This window comes from Petaurus breviceps, unplaced genomic scaffold (genome assembly GCF_028583685.1).
Source record: "Petaurus breviceps papuanus isolate PSGF00001 unplaced genomic scaffold, PetGlider_PUasm1.0 90919, whole genome shotgun sequence".
NCBI classification, from domain to species: Eukaryota; Metazoa; Chordata; class Mammalia; order Diprotodontia; family Petauridae; genus Petaurus; species Petaurus breviceps.
The window spans coordinates 29,878,858-29,890,902 of record NW_027187378.1 but is presented as its reverse complement, the minus strand read 5'-3'; the positions used below and the strand labels follow the sequence as shown (position 1 = coordinate 29,890,902).

Sequence of the window (12,045 nt, the reverse complement as noted above, 5' to 3'; positions counted from 1 at the left end):
GGAAGAGCTGGGTTTGGATCCTGACAATTTAATTTTAATCTACATGATTCTGAGAAAGCTCCTTATTCTCTCTTTTTTTAATTAAAAATTTTTTTATCATTACTTTCAGTTCCAAATTCTCTCCTTCCCGCCACCCCTTCTGCTGCCCATTGAGGTTAGAAATTTATACTTTGTCCTCTTTTGAACTCCACCCTCCTCATCTGTAAAACAGAGATAGTAACAGCATCTACCCTCCAGTGTTGTAAGGTTCAAATGAGGTATTGGCTATAAAGCCCTTTGCAAATAAAGCGCTTATATAAATGACAGCTATTACTATTATTAATGTTGCTATTTCAGTCTCATCTTCGTTAAATGGAATTCAGATAATAATAATAGCTAGCATTTACATAGCACTCCAAGGTTTGCAAAGTGCTTAACATAGGTGACCTTCATTTGATTTTCGAAGCAACCTTGTGAAATAGGTGCTATTATGATTCCTATTTTATAAATAGGTAAATTGAGACTCAGAGAGGTGACTTACCTAGGGTCACACAACTAGTAAGTGTCTGAGGCAGGATTTGAACTCAGAAATTCCTGACTCTAGGTCTGGTGCTCTGTAAACTTTGCCATTAAACTGCCTTTATAATGGTATATACAGTCTATGTATTGGCATATATGGTATGGATGGAAAGGGTCTTGCTTTTTATTTTTAATGCTTAGGGTCAACTATTAACATTATTATTGTTATTTTGGTGACCTTCAGAGAGGTCAGTGAGTCAGTAAGCATTTATTAGACACCTACTATGTAACCAAGCACTATGTAATAAGCCCTGGATGTATGAAGAATGTCCCTGAGGAGCATAGAGTGTTTGTGTATGTGTGTGTGTGTGTGTATTTATGTGTATATATGTGTGTACATATGTGTGCCTGCACATCTATTTGTAAGTCAATGTCCAGGTATTCAGGCATGGTGAAATTTAGCATGTGTCATTGGGAATGACTGTGTGTCATGGGAAATGACATTGGGAACTTGCACCAGGAGGTAGGAGAAAAAGTCTTCATCAGGAGTCCCCCACCTCCATCCTGAGCCTCCCAACCCAGGACTCTTAAGAAGAATTCCCCTCCTAGGGGTGACACTGGGGTGCCCTTGTCCCATTTGTTCACTTCATGACCCCATGCACCCTGGGTACCTTCTGTTTTACTTCCCTGGAGAGATGAAGTTGGGAAATATAGGTCCACCTGGGAGTGCTGTCAGTGCCAAGGCCACATGCAGACTGAGGGGATGTGAAGGGATTCGAGAAAGAAGGAGGAGCAGATTTTAGGGACACCGGGTGGAAATAGGTAAGGAGAAAGCTCAAAGCTGAGGGAGGTGACAGGTGTGGGAGGAGGTGGGTGCCCAGCTGTGCCCTGATCTTCAATTTCCTACTAGATTGTAAGTTTCTTGAGGGCAGGGATGATTTTGCAATGATAACAATAGTATACATCTCTATATTCTTTATAATTCTGAAAGCTCTTCTGTCTAGTGAAGTCCACAGTACAACTGTCAATATCCCCATTTTATATATGAGGAAACTGTGGTGATGCCCGCAGTCAAATGGCATATCTCAAGTAGGATCTCGCACATAGTGAGTAAATATTTATAGAACAAATGAATGTTGACCCTACCTTCAGCTTTGCCAGACCTCCCTTCTGGGGGCTAGCAGAACCCCACCCCGAAGTCCCAAAGCAACTGGATCATCTAGAAGCTAAGTAGTCCTACCTCCTCATCTGACAAATGAAGAAACAAGAACATAAGCTCCATTTGAGAAAACCTTGCTTCATTTTTGGTACTCGAGTCCCTAGTGCCTACAATGGTGCCTTGCCCGTAGCAGATATTCAATGGATGCTTATTGTTTAGTTGATTGGAGCGGAAGATGGAGAGTCTGGGGTGGCTTACTTACCAGTCAGCTCAGAGCCACTTATGTTCCCAGTCTTGAGGCTGTCACCCTAAAAGAACAGAAACGCATATGGTTTACACCAGGCAGAGGTGGAAAGTAGCAGGAAACCCTAGGCTGGCCCCCTTTTTCTTTGAAAGTCTGTCATTGGTCAGGAGGTGGGGGTGAGACAGGTGGTATGGAAGGCTGCATCCACCAGCAGGGCCCGAAATGGGCCCTTGGATGGATGCCCAAGGGAAGGTGACAGTTTTAAGAGAGGTAAGATACCCATGTGCCTGAGGGAATGGTTCAAGGGACAGGCCTGCTTGGAAGGAGGGGGTGGGCTGTCTGATCCCTGGTGTACCTCATGGAGTCCAAGGACCTGTTTCCTGTCTCAGCTTCTCCAAACCTAGGGGACTACATAGAGCTGGAAATATATTGTAATGGAAGGGCACTGGATTCAGATCCGTGGCTGCTTTTCAGTCATTTCAGTCCCTGTCTGACTCTGTGACCCCATTTGGGGTTTTCTTGGCAAAGATATTAGAGTAGTTTGCTATTTCCTTCTTCAGCTCACTTTACAGGTAAGAACTGGGGGCAAATGGTATAAAGTGACTTGCCCACAATCACACAGCTACTGTCTGCATCTGGATTGGAATTCAGGTCCAACTGAGTCCAGGTCTGGCACTCTATTCACCCTGTGCCACTCAGCTGCCCCTTCAAGTGAGTTGCCCACACCTGGGTTCAAATATCTACTGCGTTATTACCTCAATAATCGGGCAAGTCACCTTAATCTTTCTACATCTCGGATTCCTGTCCATCAGCTGACCTCCTGAGTCTCTTATCTATTAAGCATAGAGTCCTAAAGTGGGTGGGAGTGGCCCCATTTTTAGGTTCTAAGTGGAATTAAAGTTTTAGGCTCTGATGGAGTGAAGTGGTCCTGCAGAAGGGTGGAAAAACATTCTTTAGTCATCTCCTCTGAGAGCGCTCAGAGGGCTTGGCTGGTAGCTGTCTAAACTACAGTGAAAGGGAGAAAGGAAGATGGGATGTGGGCCAGAGGAGCCTGTTGCAGTGAGGGCCTAGTTTGCCTCGCTGACTCAGCTCATGATCCCCCAGGCGGGCCCTGTGGCCTTCTCTGGGCTTGCTAAAGTCAAGTTTCCCCCTTGGTCCCCTCCCTGCCCCCCAGTTTGTGGGATAATGAAGAGATGGGGGTGCGGTGTTAATTACTGTTTGTTTAGGGCCTCGAGATGCTCAGATGAAAGGACTAGAACTAGGGCCCTAGGCTCACCGGTGCCAATATCCTGGGCTAAGCTAGGAGATCCCTGTGGTCCCCAACTGTAGGTTTTATAACGTTAATCATGATGATGAAGGACATATCCTAACAGGTTCACTCAGCACCTAACTGTGCCCTGGCCACCAACCCCACTGAGCTCATCCTCTTCCTTGGGTGAGGGAGTGAGGCCAGAGGGGAGGCCATGCTGGGGTAGGGGTGGGGCAGGAACTTCACCCTGACCTGTTGGGGAAAACCTACACAAGATCTAGCTCCCGTGGTTATGATTTTAAATCTGCAGCCCGGCTAAGACCCTCGATATCCTAGCTGATAGCTGACATTTATAAAACCCTGGAAGTTTACAACACACTTCACAGGTGTTATTCTATGGATCCTTGTAACAAACCCGTGAGGTTGATTCTACTGTGGGGCTGTTATCCTTTTTTACAGAAAAAAGAAACTGAGGCTCAGGGAGGTTAGGTGAATTGTCGATGGTTACATAGCTAGTAAGTATCAGAGATGAGATCAGAACTCAGGTCTCTTCAGAGTCTGTGCCTGCAGAACTTTCCATCACCCTGTTGTGCCCTTCAGGATCAGTTTCATGCCTGTCCTATAGTCCCTCCTCCTATTTCCCTGTGAAGAGCCCCTTATCTGGGACAGTGCCCTTCATTTTTACTGCTAAGCCTTGAATTTTTCCCTAGTTGGTCCTCTGATACCTTTAGGACTTAGGTGCTGGTGGGGGCAGGAGGGTGAGGCTGGGGGTGGGGGTCTACAAGGAGAAGGTTGCCTTCTTTTTTTTTCTTTCCCTAGTCTGGCCCCTTTGTACATTAATCAATTGTGTTTTATCTCAGTCTTCTTACTCCTTTCCTGTTGTGGAATAGCCCCTACCAACTTCTGTTTCCACACCAGGGCCTCAGCACAGCTGTTTGGGAGGAATCCAGTGGGCTGTGCCCATCCAGCTTATTCTTATAAACTGCTACCAGAGGTTTGACAGATGATGTTCACATCTACCCTGCAAGTTGCACCCCCCAACCCTGCCACTGCCTTGAGGTCTTAGCTCCTAAGAGGCCTTACTTCTTAAGCACAGTGTCCTGTACTCTCTCCTCTCTCCTCCCTGCTGTACTCACTCCAACCCCAAACTCCAGCCCTTTCTCAGCAGGATTCTATTTTTTCACTTTTGCTTATTCAGTACCTATCACAGTGCATTGTACAGAGTAGAAACAGAATGTTTGTTGAATAACATTGAATTTGATAATCCTCCCTCTCTTTATTAGCCATACCAGGGATTTGAACCTAGGTCCTCAGACTCCAAATCCAGGATTCCTTCAGCTCCCTCCCCTCCCCTAGCTCAGCCCTTCCCAGCTCAGTTTAGTTAATGACTTGTTTAAACAAAACAATAGCAACCCAAAATTGCTGTTTTCCTCTCCTAAAAACTCCCAGCCCCACCCAGGGATATGACCTTAGCTCTGTCCATTGGGGGGAATGGGGGTGGGGAGGTCTGGGGTGGAAAGTTTGATTTTCTCCCATTGACTTGGGAGGGAATTTACTCTCCCTCTGGGAAGTTTTCTCTCACCAACTGGAGCTTCCTAGGCAGAGAAACTGACCTCTTCCATTTGCTTTGCTGAGTAAGACCATATGGACTTTTGCCCTGGACCCTGGGCCTAAGCTGGCTGAGTCAGCTTCTCAGGAACTTGTAAGCAGAGAGCCTCGAAAGGGCTAAAAATACTCTGGAGGAAGGAGAGTAGTTGGGGGCCCGGGGTCAGAATCATAGCTGGGTCATCTCAGCTTCTTCCCTGTACCCTGAAGGGCTTGGACAAATGTTCTTTGAAGCTCTGGGATGCTGTGATCTCATGACCTGGGGAGCAGCCTTCCCTGGGTGAGTTAAGGGCCTGAGGAACAAGGCAGAAGTAAACTTTTTCCTCCTCATTGCCCCTGATGTATTTGCCTCAAACTCCCACTGTTTGGGTCCTGGCCTGATGGAGGCCTCATGAAATGCATCTGTGCCATGAGGGAGGGATCTCGAGGTGTAGGGAAGGTGTTAGCTCTTATATTAAAACAATAACACCCTTGTGTACCTTGGATCAGATTAGCCAGCTGTGGCTTAGTCAAGCCTCTGCTAATGTCCTACTACAGGACATCATTAACATGCCCTGTTTCATAGTTGAGGAAACAGGAGAGCAGGGAAGAGTCTTGCTCACGATTACACATCCAGGGGCAATGCTGAGCCAGGATATCCAGGTTCCCTCATCTCCATTCCCATGCTTTTTCCATTATATTGAATGCCTCCTAGAAGGGCAGGAGGGAAACAGTTACAGAGGAGAGAAGTACAGGAAATAGCACAGGTTTGGGAACCAAAACACCTGGGTTCAAATCAGGGCTCAGCTACTTAATACCAGTGTGACCTTGGTCAAACTCCTTTGGACTTTGAACTCTTTTTTTTGAGTCTCAGTTTCCTCATCTGTAAAAATTAGAGGGTCTTATTGGATGAGCTCTAAAGTCCTTTCCTATTCTCAATCCTATAAACTGATGTGCTCTTTGTAGGTTCAAGGCATGACGTATGGCCAGACTAGATAGACCTGCTTAGGGATATATGAGTTAAGAGACCCTGGGTGGTATGGGAGCACTGGCCCCCCTAGCTGGGGTGGGAGAAATCATGAGAAGGGGAGTGGAAAGTGGAGTGAATTTAGAATCAGAAGACCTGGGTATTATTCCTGCTTCTGCTACATATCATTTGGACAAGTTGTTTTCTTGCTGTGGCTCTCAGTTTCCACATCTGTAAAATTCAGGGAGAGGGAGAGTGATTGTACAGCATTATGATCTTTGAAATTTTGTTTGTTTACTTGTTTTTTGGTATTTTGGAAGCTTAGTCTTTTTAAAAAAATCCATTTTTCTTGATTTTTTTTGTTTTTTTTTTTACATCACCTTTTCTGAACATATCCCACCACCCAATTTAGCTATTTCTTGTAATATAGAATAAAAGGAAATTTTAAAAATCAGTTCATCAACCAAGTTGGCAGTGTACCTACCATTCTACAACCATAGTCACTCACCTCTGTAAACAAAAAAGAAAGAAAGAAAGAAAAGAAAAAAGGAGGGGGCATATTTTCTCAGTTTTTCTTCATGGCCAGGCACTAAATAAATTTTCTTTTGAGGGGCAACATGTAGTAGTGGATAAAATGCTGGACTTGGAGTTGGAAAGATCTTTAAAATCTTGCTTCACCACATCCAGAAAAAAAGCTATGGAGTCCGAATGCATCAAAGTGTGCCATTTGCTCTTTCTTTCTTTCTCCTTTTTGTTGATTTCTTCTTTCTCATGGTTCATTCCATTGGTTCTAATCCTTCTTTACAACATGGCTAATGTGAATATATATTTAATATGGATGTATATGTAGAGCCTGTGTCAGATTGCACGCCATCATGGGGAGGGGACAGAGGGGGAGAAAATCTAAAACTCAAAATCTTATGGAAGTGAATGTTGAAAACTAAAAATAAATACATATATACATAAAAGAAATAAAATCTTACTTCACTTATTAGGTATGTGACCCTGGTGAAGTCACTTAGCTGATTTGTGCCTCACTTTCCTTATTTATAAAAATATGAGTTTGGAATGGATGGCTTTTTAGGATTCCTTCTAGCTCTAAGCCTATGACCCTGTGACCTTAAAAGGACCAAGGTCTCCCACTGTATCCTGGGCCATCCCCAGTCATGCTGATTGTTATCTGGCCGCTGGACCCAGCTGGCTCTAGAGGAGAGAGTGAGGCTGGTGACTTTGCACAGCCCTCCTCACTTCAATCAAAGTCAATTGCAAGCTATGTCATCATCTCCCTGATGTCACGGTCCTCTTCAAGAATGAAGGACAAACCAGAACCACACCCCCTACCTCACTGGGTTATGGTGAAGACCAAATCAACGAACAACAAACATTTATTGAGTATCTAGCAAGAACCTGGCTCTGGGCTACTCGTTGGAGGTATAGTTTACAGTCTGCTACAGGGGATGGGGTATATACTCAGATAGCAAAAACACAGGGTAGACCTACAAAACTCAGAATCAGAAGAGGACCAGGGCCTTGGAGCAGCCAAGGGCTATAGACATTATTTTTAGAGCAGCCCCAGCCTGTGGCTTCCTTCAGGGTATTTGAGGGCTGGGGTGGGGGAAAAGTCTCTCTAACATCACCTGAAATTCTATTATCAGTTCGTTTCTTTCAGACTTTTGGACCAACTCACAGCTCATTGATTGGGAGGGCTCTGGGAATAAGTCGTAGTAGACAAAGCTGCTAATAGGGGTAGGGCCGAAAGGAGGACGGGGGAATAGTAGGGCACCAAGACAAGCTTCTCTACTTCACTGTTTTGCCCTGGGTTAGTCGAGACGTTCTCTCTGGTACCCATCAAGGCTCCCACACCACTGAGGTTTGACTTCTCAGAGCCAAACAAAGTCAGCAGGCATTTATGAAACATTTAAGATGTGAAAGACCTTTTGAACTACATTCATAATGATGATGGTGATGGTGTTGATAATTCGTAATAGAATCATGGTATAATAGAAAGTATATTTGATTAAGAGTCAAGAAACTTGGATTTTAGTCCCAACTCAGCAGCTGTGTGCCACTGGGTAAGTCACTTAGCCTTTAGGGGAGAGTATACCTGCTTAAGTCACAGTACTGCTGAGGAGATCAAGTGAGGTAATGGAGAGGTGGAATAACTCTATAGATCGTAGAATACCACACAGATATACACTTTTATTAGAGAGATAATGGGGTCAGAAGATATGAATTTGAATATGGAGTCCCCTGTTTATTAGCTCTTAGGATGTTAGAGCTGGAAATTACCTTAGATATTTAATTTCTTCATTTTACAGATAAGGAAACTGAGCCTCAGAGAGAAGGGCATGTATGGGTAATAAATCTACTTCATTCTATCTCCATAACATTTTCCACACCTATCACCTCTCCTCCTATGTGACCACCTTCCACCAGCTTAGGCTCTCATCACAACTTGCCCAGATTATTCTAATGGTCTTCTAATTGACCGTGCTGATTCTAGTTTCTGTCCAGTCTAATCCATCTATAATCTGGGTTTGGCAAATGCATAGACCTCATCAGTTCACTCAATTGAAACAACCTGTCCACATGGAAGGTGATAGAGAAAGAGCTTCTAGGAGAATCGTGACTTCCCAGCAAAGTCTGTTGGAGAGAGCATGGAGCATGCGTGGACAGTCTATAACTGGTTCTAGGCAGCAAACCATATGGATTAGAGGAACCCTTTTCAATTGGCTTCATGGCCAATTGAAAGACACTATTGGTGTCTTCAAAAAGGTCTGAGTAAGCTTTGCTTCACGTGGACCTGGGGGAATTGGGCGATTCTTTCTCTTTCATGGTGCCCATTGAGAGATGATGTGGTAAGGAGAAAGAAAGGTACTGACCTTTCGTCTCTGGGAGATATGGCCCTAAGAAATGGGGAATGTTTTGTCTTTTAATCTGTTTATTTTCCATTCTACATAAAAAGAGCTTCAAAAGGTTCAGAGAGTGAGCCACAGGAATCTGGGAGCTGGAAACTAGGCTGGATTTTGCAACCCAGTTTTGTATCGATGCCCCCAAGGAGCGAGAATCAGTTTTTGTGCCCTTAGGATCACGTGACACATTCAAGAGTGACTTTGGGACCCCAGCCCAGCACAAGGACTCACCCAGTAAACATGCTGAATCCGGACAGGAATTTGGTGGAACAAATGTTATGTAGGAACTGAACTAAGTTTGGAGCCTGTTCCCCCAGCAGCTGAAGTGATGTAGGGGAGCATATGTCCTAGAGGTACCGGAGGATATATTTGTCCATTTTTTCTTACTGCTTTGAAGTCAGTATCCCTCTGTACATGCTGCCTATATGAAGTGGGTAAATAGAACTGGAGTGCTAAACTGGAGTGCCTCCTGAGAAATGGGAGAACACTAAAGCTGATGAGAAAAGACACTTCAGTCCTTCATGGGACTCTAGGATCCCGAGGGGAGGTGGAATTGGCCTACGTCTGGGGGAGGGATCCAGAGCACACATGATACACATCCTTCACAGAGTCGTCAAATTAATCCTCTGAAGGGTAAAATTGGACCATATCGTTCCCTTGCCCCTAAACCATCAGTGGCTCCCTATTGCTTCCAGGCTAAAAGCCTGGCCTTGGATGCCTTCTACTATCTTGCTCCAACCTACCTTTCCACTTTTTTTTCACATTACTCCCTTTCCTAAGATCTATGTTCCATCCAGATTGCACTATTATCTGCTCTCAGAGAGGGACATTCCATCTCCTCCCTTTGTGCATTTGCATAAGCCAGATCTGTGCCTACAATGTACTTCCTCCTCTCTGGATCCTTAACTTCCTTTAGGACTCAAGTCAGGACCCACCTCTTCTGCAGAGTCTACCTTGACTCTCATTCTTGTCACTAGTCTTCCTAGGTTCCTTGCCAGAATAGGTCAAGGATGTCATTATACTAGAGGAGACAGTTGATGGATGGATAGGCACTATTCTCCTTTTTGTGTTCTGTGTTTCCTTGGGGGAATGGCTGGAGAGCTCATTTGATCTTGACCTGTGGGGCAGGCGGGCAGGAGCGCTGGGGGTGCCCCAGGGCCCCTCTCATTAGCCCCCTCTCCTAGAGTCAGTGATTGGCCCGAGAAGGCCACAGAAAAAGGGGCCTGGCTCAGCCGCTGGCCCCAGCAGCGATGGAAGACAGTTTCCTCATTCCACTTCAATTACCCACAGCCAACTACCCGCCCACCTTGTCGTTTGCTACGGCCTCAGGTGCCCGAACGCTTGCTGACCTCTCTGGAGCAGGGGGTCAGCAGCACATTTCCTCGAGCGCAGAAGAGATGATTTAATCTTTTCACCCACCTCTTCCTATTGGGTTGGGAGGAATCAATCACTTTCCCTTTCCTGGCTACAAAACTCAGGCCCTTAGAGTTGAAAGGTGTCTCTTTTGATGGGGTGGGGAGTGGGGTTGGTGGAAATGGATAGTTCTTGCAGCTCAGAAAGTGAGGGAAAGAAAAGGAAAGGGAGATATACACACAGAAACAGAGTAAAATGGGGGTGGGGTGGATAAAATCTATAAGACTGCCTGAATCTAGTTCTAAATCTTATGATTTCTGTAAAATTACATAAGGAGATGGAGAGAGAAGCAAGAGAAAGAGACACACAAGGAAAGAGAGAGACAGAGAAACAGAGGCACAGACACAGAGATTAAGACAGAGAAAGAGACAAAGAGAGGGACAAAACAGAGATGGTGAGAGTATGAGAAACAGAGAGATACAGTAAAAGACAGTGAGACATAGACCCATGATCCAAAGAGTGGTACAGAGATGTACACACACACACACACACACACACACACACACACACACACAGACACCACTAAGGACAGAGAAAGACAGGACCAAGAAGAGTAGGAGGTAGTGGTAGTGGGGAATATGGGAAAGAAGAAATCAACCAAAGACGGAATGTGCAAAAAGACAAGATGGTAACCCAAGTTACCTAGAATAACCAGAGTAGAGTGACCTAGAGTTCCCTATTCCTGACTTTTGAGCATTGCTCCCCAAACAGGAGACACATCTTCTTTGACAGCTGTCAGTATCTAGGGGTCCAGAAATAGTGGCTGCCATGGGACTGCCCCCAGACTTGTTTTGTTTTTGTAGGGTATTGCCAATGACCTGACAAAAATATTGGACAGGTTCTTCAGGGGCAATCTCCAGTAAAAGTCTGGACCATCTGACTAGGGCGAAATAGCTCCAAGGAAAAGGCTGTAAATGAAAGCACTTTCCATATGTTATCACATTTGATGCTCAAAAAAGCCCAGGGAAGTAGGCAATACAAGTATTATATTTTACAGAAAAGGAAACTGAGGTTTAGGAGGTTAAACATCTTTTTTTTTTTTGCTTGATTATATTTGTTTTTATCGAGAGCTTTTATTTGATGTGGGGAGAGAATAGCAATAATGATGCAAAAGAGAAAAAAGGACGTAATTAAACATTTAAAAATAACACAGGTGAGAAAAGGATTTCAGAAGGGGACAGAAACAGGATAATTTTCTTTCTACCACCTTAATGTTTATATGTTTTTAAAATTTAGCAAGATGCACGGAATATATTTGTGCTCTCATATTAGTTTTTCCCTGGCCTTCCTTGAACATGAATGTATAGCATGTTTGTTGATGATTGTCTAGTTAATAACACAAAAATATCAGGGACAACAAATTCCTTACAGAAGTCAGAAGGAGATGATGAAGAAGAGATGGGAACCACGACTGAGTACCCATATTGTTGAAAACTCACTGAACACAATTGGAGAGCCTACTCTGGGCTACTGTACTGAGAAGAACAATTTATACTATAACGTCAAATTATAAAAATGAACAATTTTGAAAAACTTAAGAATTCTGATTAACTAAATTATTAGTCATGATTTCAGATGAATGACAAAAAGGAATGCTGCTCATCTCATAACAGAATAATGATTTACTAATATACAGAAACAAGAAATACATTTTTGGAAGTGACCAATGTGGGAATATTTATACTGTTTTTATATAATACAAAAGTTCTACAATTTTTCCTTCTCTTTTTTCTTTCTCCCTTCCTTCGTTCCTTCCTTTCTTCTTTCATTTGTTTGTTCTTTCTTTCCACTTTTCTTCCCTTTCTCCCTGCTTTCTTCATTTCTTTCTTTTCTTCCTCCCTTTCTTCTTTCTTTCCTTCTCTTTTCTTCCTTCCTTCTTTCCTTTACTTCTCTTTCTTCCTTTCTTTCTCTTTCTCTCTTTTTCTTCCTCTCTCTCTTTTTCTTTCTTTCTCTCGCTTTTTCTTTCTCTCTTTCTCTCTCTCTCTCTCTCTCTCTCTCTCTCTCTCTCTCTCTCTCTCT

The 12,045-nt window shown here is 44.0% G+C and overlaps 2 protein-coding genes and 1 long non-coding RNA gene across 15 annotated transcripts in view; 1 reads left to right on the top strand and 2 right to left on the bottom strand.

Moving 5' to 3' along the window:
* Window positions 1-12,045, bottom strand: part of PEBP4 (phosphatidylethanolamine binding protein 4) — a 416,346-nt gene that overhangs the window by 42,233 nt on the left and 362,068 nt on the right. For all 10 annotated transcript variants that reach the window (XM_069075687.1, XM_069075685.1, XM_069075686.1 and 7 more), the window contains one exon: window positions 1,920-1,965. In XM_069075687.1, coding sequence (XP_068931788.1) covers window positions 1,920-1,965 — 46 coding nt within the window. The remainder of the gene's footprint in view (window positions 1-1,919; window positions 1,966-12,045) is intronic.
* Window positions 1-12,045, bottom strand: part of BIN3 (bridging integrator 3) — a 227,159-nt gene that overhangs the window by 141,126 nt on the left and 73,988 nt on the right. The gene's annotated exons all lie outside the window — the stretch shown is intronic.
* Window positions 1-12,045, top strand: part of LOC138152033 (uncharacterized) — a 74,931-nt gene that overhangs the window by 45,444 nt on the left and 17,442 nt on the right. The window contains exon 1 of one of the 4 annotated variants that reach the window (XR_011166004.1): window positions 7,055-7,132. The exons of the other annotated variants lie outside the window; for them this stretch is intronic. This is a non-coding gene — a long non-coding RNA (uncharacterized lncRNA). Of the gene's footprint in view, window positions 1-7,054; window positions 7,133-12,045 lie in introns of those variants that run through there. 4 annotated transcript variants of the gene reach the window in all.